At 42.8% G+C, this 13043-nt stretch overlaps 2 protein-coding genes across 2 annotated transcripts; one reads left to right on the top strand and one right to left on the bottom strand.

Moving 5' to 3' along the window:
- The first annotated feature begins 622 nt into the window (after positions 1–622).
- LOC109738043 (mitochondrial import receptor subunit TOM7-1) lies at positions 623–1197 on the top strand. The gene has a single exon (XM_020297149.3). It carries the CDS (start codon positions 705–707, stop codon positions 951–953), a length of 249 nt encoding a protein of 82 aa, XP_020152738.1. The 5' UTR covers positions 623–704; the 3' UTR covers positions 954–1197.
- Positions 1198–1789: 592 nt separating this feature from the next.
- LOC109738039 (beta-adaptin-like protein A) lies at positions 1790–12798 on the bottom strand. The gene is made up of 11 exons (XM_020297148.4): positions 12619–12798; positions 12018–12534; positions 6750–6874; positions 6474–6672; positions 5901–6129; positions 5622–5788; positions 5308–5517; positions 4603–4713; positions 4333–4509; positions 2945–3388; positions 1790–2531 (listed from the first exon to the last, which is right to left on the bottom strand). The coding sequence occupies exons 1-11, from the start codon at positions 12672–12674 to the stop codon at positions 2241–2243; spliced, it is 2526 nt and encodes an 841-aa protein (XP_020152737.1). The 5' UTR covers positions 12675–12798; the 3' UTR covers positions 1790–2240.
- Between the last annotated feature and the right edge of the window lie 245 nt (positions 12799–13043).

Here is a 13043-nt window from a genome sequence, read left to right as displayed (position 1 = left end):
TGAAAAACATGAACTTTTTTTGGAATTCAAGAAATTTTGAAACCACGAACATTTTTGGAAAGCTCCAAACATATTTTGAATTTGTGAACAAATTTCAGAAAAAGAGAACTTGTTTTTTTAACCTTGAACCTTTTTTAAACGTAATTTTTTTTCTAAATTTGTGAACAAAGTTGAAAAAAGGAACATTTTTAAATTTTGGAATTCAAACTTTTATAAAATAAAAAATTGAAAAAGAATAGAAAAATAAACAGAAAAAATATAAAACTTGAAAAGGAAGAAAGAAGAAAAGAAACAGAAACAGAAAAAAAGGGAAAATGTGAAAAGCCAAAAAAGCAGTAAAAACCGCCTTGGGAACCAAATCGGGATCCTGTGGCATGGTAAATCGACCAGCAGTGGGCCGGCCCATGTCGTTCGCTCGCACCTGTTCCCTGTTCGTTTCAACGAAAGTTTGTCGCAGTTAGCGTAAAATAGAATATTCGATGTCCACAATGCCCAGCGCCTGGTTAGTTGGAAAGTTTGGCCCAATTCAAAGATAAACCTAGCCCAATAGCATTTGAGGAGAGGTCTAGCCAAACACGAGAAGGACTGGCCCAGGAAGCAGCCAATATTAACCGGAAACAACGCACCAGATCAAACGACAGATCAACACATCCCCAAAGGCTAGGGTTTTCGTCCAGCGAATCGAAGAATCAAGAGGAGTCGCCATGGCGTCGCGGCCGTCGCTGAAGTCGAAGCCGAAGGGCAAGGGTGGGAAGAGGGGCTCGTCCGCGGCCGAGGACGAGCAGTCCACCGCGGCGGTGGCGGTGCAGCTCGCCAAGGAGTGGAGCACGTGGACGATGAAGACGGCAAAGGTGGTGGCGCACTGGGGCTTTATCCCGCTCATCATCGTCGTCGGCATGACTAAGGGAGACGAGCCCAAACCTAGCTTGCTCCAGCTTCTGTCCCCCGTCTGATCCAATCCCCGGCGAGCCCTAGACTGGATCGATCCATCTCCTTTTAGTTACTATACTAGTAGATGTTTTTGCTGTTTATTGAATCCTGGTGGTTGAGTTCTTGATCCCTGGGTGGTGATCTTTTATCTGATCTGTGTCTAATAATGTTATGTGGTCGGATCGATCCTGGATTGGATCGGATCTTGTTAGATACCTGAGATGCTACGGATCTGCTATTAATATATTGTACTATGTTGAACTTTCAGTGTTAGGTGTCTTGAGTTGTATTTCTCTGCCTGATGCGTGTGTATGTTTTAATTGAACTAATTGCTTTGATTGATTAAAAGTAAGCAGTACTGCTCATTATTGCTGTGTTGGGAATTTGGGTATTCTTGGTGCCTGAATGGTCATTCATTCAGTCTACAATGCTAGCAGGAGCTTTGCTGCTTCAGCAGCCTAGATGGATTTATGGAACACCAGAATGCATGCCAGTTGATTGAGGCCATGGCATTAGTTCGTTGTGTTGTTGGGACACACAGTTTATACCTGATATAAGGTTGTTCTGAAGAAACTGCAATGTTCTGAAGAAGCTGTCATCCCAATATTAAGGCACTTGCAAATAGTAAGACGTGATTAACGATTGCCACATTGAAATTTTGTGACGAGGACTACATAGACAACGTTTTAACGTTGTATGGTGTCTAATTTCATACAGATTATGGTACTATTTGTTTACATCACTGTCTGTAAAGATTAATTGTTTGAACTATTGTTATGATCTTAAGAAGTTGACGTTTAACTTTAACTTGCTGTGATCATCACACTTCTGTTTGTGTACATGTACTTCGATTGCCAACTTATACAAGTCGAATATACTCTTGCTTTATTGCACCCTGCAAACAAATTACAGGTATCCATCTATTCTGACCACATCAACGGAGGTGATATCATGTCCAGTCCAGTAACAAGGTTACACACCATCTAAACCACCATAACCCTGAAGAAATTAGCCGCTTCACAAGATGACTGAATGAAATGTATAGTAATGTACAGTGCTAGTGACTTCACCCACCAAAAGAAATCCCAAAAAAATACAACTCTGGTGTCTTTTCCCTGCAGAATCTAATGGTCTGATGGTACTTGCATGACACTGGGAGGCGAACGGCGAATTTCACCTGCTCCAAGCTTCTGATAAAAAGATGTACCGGAAGGCTTTGCTTGGAGTTTAAAGTAGTGGATTGCAGAGATATTGTGCAGAGCCAGAAAAGCTGGAGGCAGGTGCATCACCGAGAAGGAAAATGCCCACGATCAAGAATGCCCAAATTGGGACAATACTGATTGAAACAAGGTAGAAAATGCCTCAGCAGTAGTCCCATCCTCGGCCTTGATTTTGAGCTGGGCCTTCGCTGATGCTGTGTTAACAATGCATTCTACAAGGTAGAAAGCAGCAGCCCCAGCTTTCTGACCATAAAAGTAGAACTTGTAGTTTGGAGGCTGACCGCCTGAAGCAATGCATTGAATGTAGTTGCTTTGCATATGACGAATGAGCGATTGGGGATTCATCAAAGAAGCTGCTCCTTGTGGACTTAAAGAGCATTCCTACAACAGAACAAACCATATTAGAGAAGAATATTTGTTAATTACAATTTCAAACTTACCAATGTGATGATGAATTTCAAGGGCGGACCCATACAGGAAAACGACAAACAGAAGCAGATTATCACACAGGATCCTCTTGTGCAATACTACCAAAGTAAAATCATAATAATCTCAAACCAAGTGAAACCATTGAGAGGAACATAGAACATCACTACATCAGAACTGCTAATTTCAAACACAGCTGAGATGAGCTTCATGGACAAATTAGATAGCGGCAGCACATAGGATTTCACGCAATTACGTTGCTAAAATCATAAGAAACTTGACCAGGCAATGAGAAAAAGACACAAGACTATGCTGCGCTGCCCATAATCATGAAATGTAGCAGGGACAAAAACTTAAAAGCAACACACCTGAGAAAAGGATAATGCCAGTTGGCCCCATTTCTTCTGGAAAGTCGCAGGATCTAGCACAGGCTTTGAGTTGAGGGCCAGTGCAGGAGGCGGTGGAGGTGCTGGGGCATCAGGAACACCAAGTCCAAGAAGATCATCGAGACTGAAGTTTGTTTGTGTTGAATATGTCGAACTACTAGGATTTATTAGTGCAGTTTCAGCTGGTGTTTGCGAACTTAGCAAATCAGAAGGAGCATTGTATGTAGAGGTGTAAGAACCATTGCTGCTTCTTATACCGCTGTCCTCTTTATCTGAAGTACTTAGCAGAAGATCATTATCGCTTTCTTGGTATCTTTGGGCAGAAATGACGGTTTCTGGAGCCTCTGCCCCAACAGTTAAGTTCGCAAGATCTTCTGAGTACTCGAAAGTTCCACGATGTTCCTTGTCGGTAAACATGTAAGAGGGCTGCAATCCATCAAAGATGTCAATACTTCTCATGTAAATTTTCCAAAATAAAAATGCGGATGATTATATTTGAGTAGCTGATTTGCTACAAATTATGCTCCAATCTTATCCAGCAGTTGTCAATGACAACAATTGCACATCATGCTGGTATTAAGTTCCCATCTTAGCCATAAAACCAGTGGATTTCTAATCACAGAAACATGTGAACAAGCACATCTCTTGTAACTCAACAAAGACAAGATTGACACGTGACATGGCATGGACTCTTTTGAGATGTATTAACTCAACTTGCCTGAAGCAGGAGTTCAGAAACTGGTTACTAAGGTTCCTAACTAGCTTTACAGTTGAAGACTGCTACCCAGCAAAGCCTTTGCTTATAGGACAGTGCTTAATCTAATCTATGCTGAGATGCATGAATTTGCAATATTGACCGAGTTTCGCGTGGTTCTTTCTATGAACTGAACTACTTGCTTTAAAAGGTTGAAGCATGTGGGACCACACTGGTTTTGCTTGGCACTGCAAGTGATTATAGCCGATGACCAACCAAAACCCATGAGCTAACTGTTAGTTTATTACTAATTACCAAATTACTGCTTTCAAATGCCTCCACTGAGAGCTAATGAATATTGGTAGAAGGAAATGAATTTCTGTTGCCCCGGCTGCATTATTTGCCACTCAAGCTTTGCAATGCCAAAACATAATCTTCAGCACCTTCATCAGTCATCATTGACAACAAAGGCAGTCCGCAAACAATGTTGTCAGATGTTCTGAACATACATAACCCCCAAGATGCACTAGATGTTGCAACATACAACATGCACAAAATTTGGCACGTGCCTGGAATGGTAACAACAAAATTTTGATAGAGGTATCGGTGAATGGAGTTATCAGTGTTTGAAATTTTAATGACAATTACACGTCAGATGTCAAATTAAGTTATGTACCTTCTGATATACAACTGATAGGCTGTTAAATTCATCAAATATCCGATCTTTGATTTCACTGCTCTGTGTGTCTGCAAATACAGAGACAGCTTGCTTGGGAGGGTTTACTACACGTTCAGCTACAGCCGGATCATATTGTAAAAGCCTGTAGTAGAAAAGTGCTCGGTCATGAACATCCTGCAACGAGGTGGCAGTTAAGCTAGAGAAACAACATTTTTACCATTTGTTATGATATGAATAATCCAACAACTATCATAAAAAAAACCAAACCTGGTGTGTATCAGCTAGACCAGCAGCTAATGTAGCCCCTAATGCCTTCTGTGTCTCGGGTGGTCTCTTAAAGAAACATTTCATCACCGCAGTCAGAAGATGCAAACGAACCTGAAAATAAGATATCACTGGAAGAATGATGTGAAGTTCAACATTAAGTACCTACTGGCTAGGGCCGTGACAGTGGACCATGGCATATAACAGTCTGAAAACGGAACAGAGTTATATGGTGATTCCAAATAAATTACTTGGTTCAAGATAACTAAAAGATGGCAAGAGAAATGTCTTCGTGTTAACACGCTAAGATGTGAGTTTCACTCATGAACCACACTATTCATTACAGTAAAACTTGATGGGACATTCAACTTTACAGCCTTTATAAACCAAGATTGCAATCATTACCATTTCCAGTTCTAACTGATCTAATGCTTTAGCCTTTATCTTAAACATGTATGGTACCAGCAAACCATTAGATACTAAAGGACACAACATCATGAGCGCATATGATCAAAGCGAATATACTTTTAACATAAATATAGGACAAGGTCAATACAACTCGTATTCTGCCATCGAAGATTACTTTAGCTAGCCATGTAAATTTCATACGGAACTTTAAGAAAGAAAAATGCATACTGAAACCCACTGATGCATCTTAATTTGGCAGGAAATACGAACAACACGAAACAAGAAAAGTGTTATTAGTACCTCGGGAGACTGCTCCTCATCCCAGTTATCAACAAGATTTTCAAGAACATATGGAGCATCATGCATATCTTGAGAATATTCACCCAACATCCATATGAGAGCTGCTTTCCCTTTTGGCTCTTGAATATTTTGGCTACTAATATTTCCAACAACAGCTATACAATCATGGCTCCATTGAGGATATTTCCTCAAAAGATCTTTCACCAAGACCTGCATTTTAATTTTTATTCAGGCACAAAAGGATGCACAGTTGAAGGTAATCCTACAAGATTTTACCCTCGGTAAGGATCAATAGCTAGCATTATAGAACTTACAAGAGTCTCAGCAGTCACATAATCCTTGTCCATTTCAAGAAATTGTAGAAGCCTGTCAACGATAGCATTCACGTCATATTGCTGCAGAGCTATTTTTCCAACTGCTCTGATAGATTCTCTTGCAATTGGTACATCAACATTTCCAGCGTATTCACACAGCTCGGTTACTAGCAGGAAGAAAAATAGGGCATGAGCATTTTAGGGGGGAAAAAGCAACTGGACTAACAAATATATCAAATATTTTGCAAGATATATGACACCATCAGGTATCCGGTATACCAATTTCATAGGTGTTGCTCTCATTTGCTATAGCAGTCAACATCTCAAGTTTCAGCTTCTTCACATACGAAGGATCACTAAACTGGCAGTAGAAACTTTTGTAGTCGGAAGAAAATAACATGGGAGCACGCATCACCAAAAGATGCAGATGACATAGCACTGAATATGATTGTTCTGGACTCCCAGCACCTACCAGAGTAAGCAAAGGTGCCTTTATGCGTTCATAAACCTAAAATGGAGGGTGCAAACATGATTTAGAAGATACTCAATCAAGATCTCATTTCACTTAAGAAGTCTATAATAGTGGCATAAAAAGGAAAATCCAGTATATTGGTGTACGCATATCTAACTATAAGCATGAGAAAATAAATAGCTGAAGTGCTCTCTGAATGAAGAAATTTGAAGACCACATGAACTCCCAGAGAATAGATATATGTATGTTTACTGGTCATGTGAAGTGGTATTCAGTGTATTTGATTGCATATAAATAGGATAAAAACTAAGACTTCCAATAATTGTGCTGCAAGAGTAAGAGTGCATATCCAGGAACATAAGGTATGGAACACTGTACACCTGCTGGTGAACATCGGTCATTGACATCGTCAAGTGCAGAAACACTTTGATTGTTGCCAAAACAACAGCTCCATTTGCATGCTGAAGTCTATCCTCAAGCAGGTTCATTATGTCAAATATTTCATTATTATCAGATGGTATGAACTTTGACGCCAACTCAAGAACATGGCACTGTGCCCACTCGCTGAATTCTTTGATTCTGCAATTCAAAATAAAAGTTTGAGTAAATGCACATAGGAAGTATTGCTAACAAAATCTTCAAAGGTGGAAACTCACTTGTTTAGCAAGTAAAACACCACTGGCTTGCTATATAGTGTCTCAATCTCCCTCCCTGCTGCCTCTGAATTGGCAGCTTCTAGGGTCCATATCTCAAGCAGTGAATGCAAGCAATTGGCAACCACCTGGAGATTTCGGCAATGTAATCAGGTTACCCAAAAAATGGCATTTACAAGAGATAAACAACTAAAAAACTAGTCAGTTGAACCAAGGCCCAAATTGTCCAATGAAACATGTCAGGTTAAGTAAGAATTTCCTTCCTAAGACATGACCTTCCAACCCTTTCTATAAGACTACAACTGCATACCACAGACTAGAATATTACAATGGCTCCTATTTGGATGCAAAATACTTTCAAACCCACAGTTTCCAATTTGTGTGCATTCAACACCACAGTTTATGAATACTAACTTCCAACAGTAGTCCTAAGACCCAAGACGTGTTCCAGTAGTTAGCAGCAGGCTTGAAGCCATATAACTAGTCGATGTAAGAGCATCTCTAGCAGATCCCCAGATAGTTATATTTGGGGGGAAATTTTCTGGTTTGAGGTAATAAGGCCTATCTAGTAGATCCCACCAATAATCCCCCAAAAATATAACTTTGCATCTCTTAAAACGCAGCCGTCCATCCTGTTCTTCCTCTGGAGACACAGCTTCTCAGTAAATTTAGGCGGCCGCCCGACCTTCCTCTCGGCGCCGACCCACCTCGCCCCACCTCTCGCCACCGCCGTCGAGCCCCCGTCGATAGAACCGTTCCATGCCACCAGCCCGCAGCCCTGTCACCTTCTCCGGAGCCTTCTCCTCACTCGCCGGCGCCAGAATCGGCATTTTCGCTGCCGACGGGGCTACCACCTTGTAGCTCCACCCGGTCGACGCCGAGGTCCGTTTTTGCCGGAAATCAAACCGGATGACCTTGGAGATGGCGTAGCAAGCTCAAGCACAAGCCCTAGCCAGCCGACGGCCCAGGAACCAGCAAAGTAGCCCACTGCCGGCGCTGCATCTACATCCCGGCCGCGTTCATCGCCTCCACGCTCGGGAATAACCTCTGCGGCCTGCTAGGCACCGTTGCCGGTGTCCTCCGCCGCCGTTCGTCCCTAGCCAAAGTTCCGTCGTCGGCCACCACTCTCCGACCCCGTCTACCCACAAGGTGTTTGTCCAATTGCCTTTCAACAACAACAACAATAACAAATCCTTTAGTCCCAAACAAGTTGGGGTATAGGCTAGAGCTGAAACCCATAATATCTCAAAACCAACTCATGGTTCTGACACATGGATAGCTAACTTCCACACACCCTTGTCCATGGCTAGTTCTTTGGTGATATCCCAGCCTTTCAGATCTCTCTTTACGGACACCTCCCATTGCAAGTTTGGTCTACCCCAACCTCTCTTGACATTCTCAGCATGCTTTAGTCGTCCGCTAGGCATTGGAGCTTTTAGAGGCCTGCGCTGAATATGCCCAAACCATCTCAGACGATGTTGAACAAGCTTCTCTTCAATCGGTGCTACCCCAACTCGATCCCGTATATCATCATTCCAGACCTGATCCTTCCTTGTGTGGCCGCACATCCATTTCAACATGTGCATCTCTGCTACACCTAACTGTTGAACATGTCGCCTTTTAGTCAGCCAACACTCAGCGCCATACAACATTACGGGTCAAAGTCATCCTATAAAACCTGCCTTTTAGCTTTTGCGGCACCCTCTTGTCACAGAGAATGCCAGAAGCTTGCGCCACTTCATCCATCCGGCTTTGATTCCATGGCTCACATCTTCATCGACATCACCATCCTCCTGCAACATTGACCTCAAATATTGAAAGGTATCCTTCTAAGGTACCACCTGCCCATCAAGGCTAACTCCTCTTTCTGTTTTTCATTGAAGAAAGGTCTCAAATGGATCATGTAACTCTCCAATGTGTAGATGAAGAGATTGTGGGAGATGATCTTCGATGATTCATCGTCGGAAGAAGATGATGAATTCAAGTTGGCGGTTGTCGTTGGTCGCTATGGAGAAGGATTTTAGGAGACCAGGCGTGGTTCTCAAATTGGTTGAAGGATGTTTCTTCGAGATAGGATCATTGGTCATGATGGTCTAGTGAGGGATTACTTCGCGTCGAATGCAGTATATCCCCCTTACTATTTTCAGCACCAATTCCAGATGCACCGGGATCTCTTCAAGTACATTGCAAAAGTTGTGGAGAAACTGAGAAGGAATGCAGCGAGAACATCAAGTGCAAGTCCATTGTCAAAGATTACAACAGCAGTGTGAGTCCTTGCTTATGGATGCCCGGCTGATTCTATCAATGAACATGTTCTGCATGAAACGATTCTACAAAGCTGTGATCAAGATCTATTGACCAGAGTACTTGAGGGCTCCCACTGATGAAGATACCGAGAGGCTCATGGCAGAAAATGAAGAGAGATGTTGGCCAGGGATCTTGGATTCATTGACTGTATGCATTGGACATGTAAAAATTGTCATGTGGCATGGTAAGGTCACTGCAGAGAGCATTGACATGATCCAACAATCATTCTTGAGGCAGTTGCATCACATGATCTCTGGATTTGGCACACATACTTCGGGATGCCTGGCTGGCTGGCTCTCACAGCAATCTGAATGTCCTATAGCAATCTCTTCATTTTGCAAGGCTTGTTGCCGGTGACGATCCATCTTGCAACTATGTTGTCAATGGCCATGAGTACAACGTGGGATACTACCTATACTACCTTGTCGGTGGTATCTATCCTCCATGGGCCACATTTGTGAAGACAGTCCACCATCCTAAAGGCAACAAGATATCTCACTTTGCAACGTGCCAAGAATTTGCTAGAAAGGATCTTGAGAGAGTTTTTGGTGTGCTTCAAAGACGCTTTGCGATTGTCCGTGGCCCTGCTGAGTATTGGAAGCCTCGGACCCTCCTGTACCAAATCATGAGAGCATCTATTCTCTTGCACAACATGATCATCGAGGATGAGACAGAGGACCTGGAGGACTTTCAGTATCTCTACAATGGTGTCGAGGTGGAGCCGGAACATAACCCAAAACAGGATCGGAGCATTCCTCCAAGCACACCAAAGGATCAAGAACTAAGAAGCTCACAACCAACTTCAAGAAGATCTTATTGAGCATCATTGGCGACTTCATAGCACTCGATTCTTGTGCTTTTATCATGTTTATTTGGATTCTTGGTTAATTTGGACAATATGGTGTGTTTGAATTTGAATAGTTAAGTTTGAGAACATTAAATTTGATATGTATTTGACTTGTGTGTACTTGAATTCTCAAGTTTTGAATTAATATGTGGTGATAAGTATGAAAACGGTTGGATGAATTGGTAAAAGAAATTTTTTGAGGGATCAAGTTTTAGGGGCTCTGTTAAATGAAGAAAGGTTTAATCCCCTACAAAATAGATTTTTCTGGGTTAGGGGATACATTTTGCAATTATAGGATAGGGGGTCTACTAGAGATGCTCAAAGATTTGCACTCGAAGTCATTTCCATTTGACTCAGTATGTTTATATATACATACAAGGGCCATGGTATCAATCCTTCATCGTTGCCAATACGCACATAGACTAGCCAAAGGGACTGGCGCAAATAATGGAATCTAACTGCGGTACTATCGATAAAAATAGAGGCCGGTCGTTGGAAACAGATGTGGTATTGTAGAACAATCGATAAAAATAGAGGCCGGTCAATGGATACAGATGATATGTAAAAGACGATGATGTAGGCATGCATGCTCAAGCATGCCTTACAGACGAGAGACCTGGTGCCAAGCAAGAAATACTCCCTCCGTCCCAAAATATAAGAACATTTTTGATACTACACTAGTATAAAAAACGTTCTTATATTTTGGGACGGAGGGAGTATTTGAACAGGGGGTGAGAGAAAGTGAGCCTTTTCTCGGTTTTTAGAAGAAGTCGGGGGTGGAGTTTAGATGCTCCAAAAAGAAAAGTACAATATCGAGAATACTCCCTCCATTTCAATGAATAAGGCGCGCACACATTCCAAAATTAAACTTTGCCCATAAATTAGACCAACCAAATGTGGGTTATATGTAACAAAAACTATACCGTTGTATTCGTATCCGAAGAAGTTTTCAATGGTATGATTTTTAAGTCATAAAAATATATTATTGGTCTAATTTATGGGCAAAGTTGGATTTTGAAATGCGTGCATGCCTTATTCATTGGAATGGAAGGAGTACTATGGTTATAAGGCATACTTGAGTGGTTGAGTCCTCGCAAGTTTCTGGTGGATCCGTCAATTTTCTTCTATTCGCCAACACTGACATATCACGCTTCGTCACAACCTCTATTGGAGAAGCAGTAAGCAGGGTAACTCACAACAACGGTGGATAAGGAATCTATCTCCTCTTTCTTATCCTCAAATCAAAATCTTCAATCATATTTTCGCAGATATACAGATTGATTTTAGTTAGAAACCGAGAGCATCTGTTCCTCCAAATTGTACTTGTATCTAATAAATATATCTCAATCAAACTCCAGATCACAATATCTAATCCAGAACCAGATCGACGCAGATTCAGTGTCAGATCAGCTGGATATAATATAATATGTTGGAACTAAAAACACTAGGGTGTACTCCCTCCGTTCCAAATTACTCGTCGCAGAAATGGATATATCTAGAACTAAAATACATCTAGATACATCCATACCTGCGACAAGTAATTCGGAACGGAGGGAGTATATGTCAAGCTACCTAATAAGACTATAATCCTATAATTTCGTAACCAATGGGATTGTGAATTTGCAAGAAGCTACCACAGCTGGTTCTGTATGTATACTTTCTGTCACAAAGTCCTTTGGAGAGATTGACAAGTTGGTATAATAACCAATTACGTCTAAATATTTATATTGAAGTTGATAGCATGGTTATATCAGCTGGTTGGAATTTCCTTTGTGATGGACATCTGATGCAAAGTACTTACATTTACTTGATGCATCACATGATAGTACATATTTAAACCGACAAGGCATAATTAGCCACAACCTCAAACAAGCAAGATATAAACCAAATCGTTTTTCAGTGAGAACATAATCATAACTTGCAGCTTAACTCAGTTCCATGTAACAAAATTCAATTCCTGTTGAGATTAACTTCCAGTTCCAGGTTAATGAACACAATGCATGCTGCGATTTTTTAGGCAGCATAGCTATTCTATCATTGCAAGCATGTAGAATAACATGGTCGCCAGAAAACAAAATAACGATTTCATCAAAACAGTTCGTAGCATGAAAGCTCACCTGGGCATCAGGGTCCGAGAGCATAAGTGCCTTGAGCGCAGCAGGCAGGTCAGCGTCGAGGCAGGTGGTAGCAGATATGTGATACAGCTTTGCAGCACCAACAGCAGCGACCATCCGAACGTAGGCACTAGGGTCCTTCAGCCCTGTGGTGAGCGGCGTAACAAGGTACTCGACAAGGTTTGGAACGCGGAGGGAGCAGAGGCTGCGGAGCGCAAGGCCGCGGATGGTTGGGTCCTGGTCGCGGCAGTCGCGCTGGAGGAAGTTGATGGTGAGGAGGGCGAGGTCCGGGTGGGCGCGCGCATGGACACCGACGTAGAGGTAGCACATCTTCTTGAGCACGACGTCGGAGGTGGCGGAGCAGAGCACCATCTCCCCGAACGCCGCCGACACGTCGATACCTGCGGTCATGCAAGAGATCACCCGCTTGAAGACATCCCGGCGCTGATCATCAGCGTCTGGCGCACGGCTCCCCGCCAGCTGCCGCAGCTGCTGCTTCAGATCCGACACCTCGCTCTTGCTGCACGCTCTCAAATTGCCCCAATTGATTAGTTAAGATTAGGGAGGCCAGCAATTTTGGGAGCCAGAGAAGGAAGTGGTGTACCCGGATGGTTGGGACGGGGAGGCGGACTTCGCCGGCGAAGGCGCCGTGGGAGCCATGGCGGAGGGCTTGGATCTGGGCGCGCGTGGGGAAGACGACTGCAACTGGTGGTTTTGTCCGGTGGGCACTTGGATCTGGCCAGGGGGAGTACGAGACACTGATAAGTGGGCCACAATGTAAAATACGTCTTGCCACCGCTGCTTACGGATTAAAGGAAACAGTTGGATTGTTTTCCTCACAGCCTGTTTGGTAAACACTTGGGCAGGGGAATGAGAGTTTGCACAGGACAGCGTGTTTGGTTCGGGGGAATTCGAGATGGGGAATGGGAGTTGAGGGATGAGGAGATTAAAAGTCCACTGTTTGATTAGAGGGAATGGGAGTTTAAGTAGGAAGGGGAATGGGAGTTGAGGAAGCCAATTCCCACCTAT

Source organism: Aegilops tauschii, chromosome 3, assembly GCF_002575655.3.
Source record: "Aegilops tauschii subsp. strangulata cultivar AL8/78 chromosome 3, Aet v6.0, whole genome shotgun sequence".
In the NCBI taxonomy this organism is placed as follows: domain Eukaryota; kingdom Viridiplantae; phylum Streptophyta; class Magnoliopsida; order Poales; family Poaceae; genus Aegilops; species Aegilops tauschii.
This window is presented reverse-complemented; position numbering and strand designations above follow the sequence as displayed.

Excerpts from the sequence above, each read along its gene's own strand:
- LOC109738043 (XM_020297149.3), top strand. The coding sequence starts at position 705 with ATGGCGTCGCGGCCGTCGCTGAAGTCGAAGCCGAAGGGCAAGGGTGGG.
- LOC109738039 (XM_020297148.4), bottom strand. The coding sequence starts at position 12,674 with ATGGCTCCCACGGCGCCTTCGCCGGCGAAGTCCGCCTCCCCGTCCCAA. Across the intron at positions 6,130-6,473 it reads TGACCGATGTTCACCAGCAG|GTTTATGAACGCATAAAGGC; the intron begins GTGTACAGTGTT and ends CCTCCATTTTAG. Across the intron at positions 4,714-5,307 it reads ATGAGGAGCAGTCTCCCGAG|GTTCGTTTGCATCTTCTGAC; the intron begins GTACTAATAACA and ends TCTTATTTTCAG.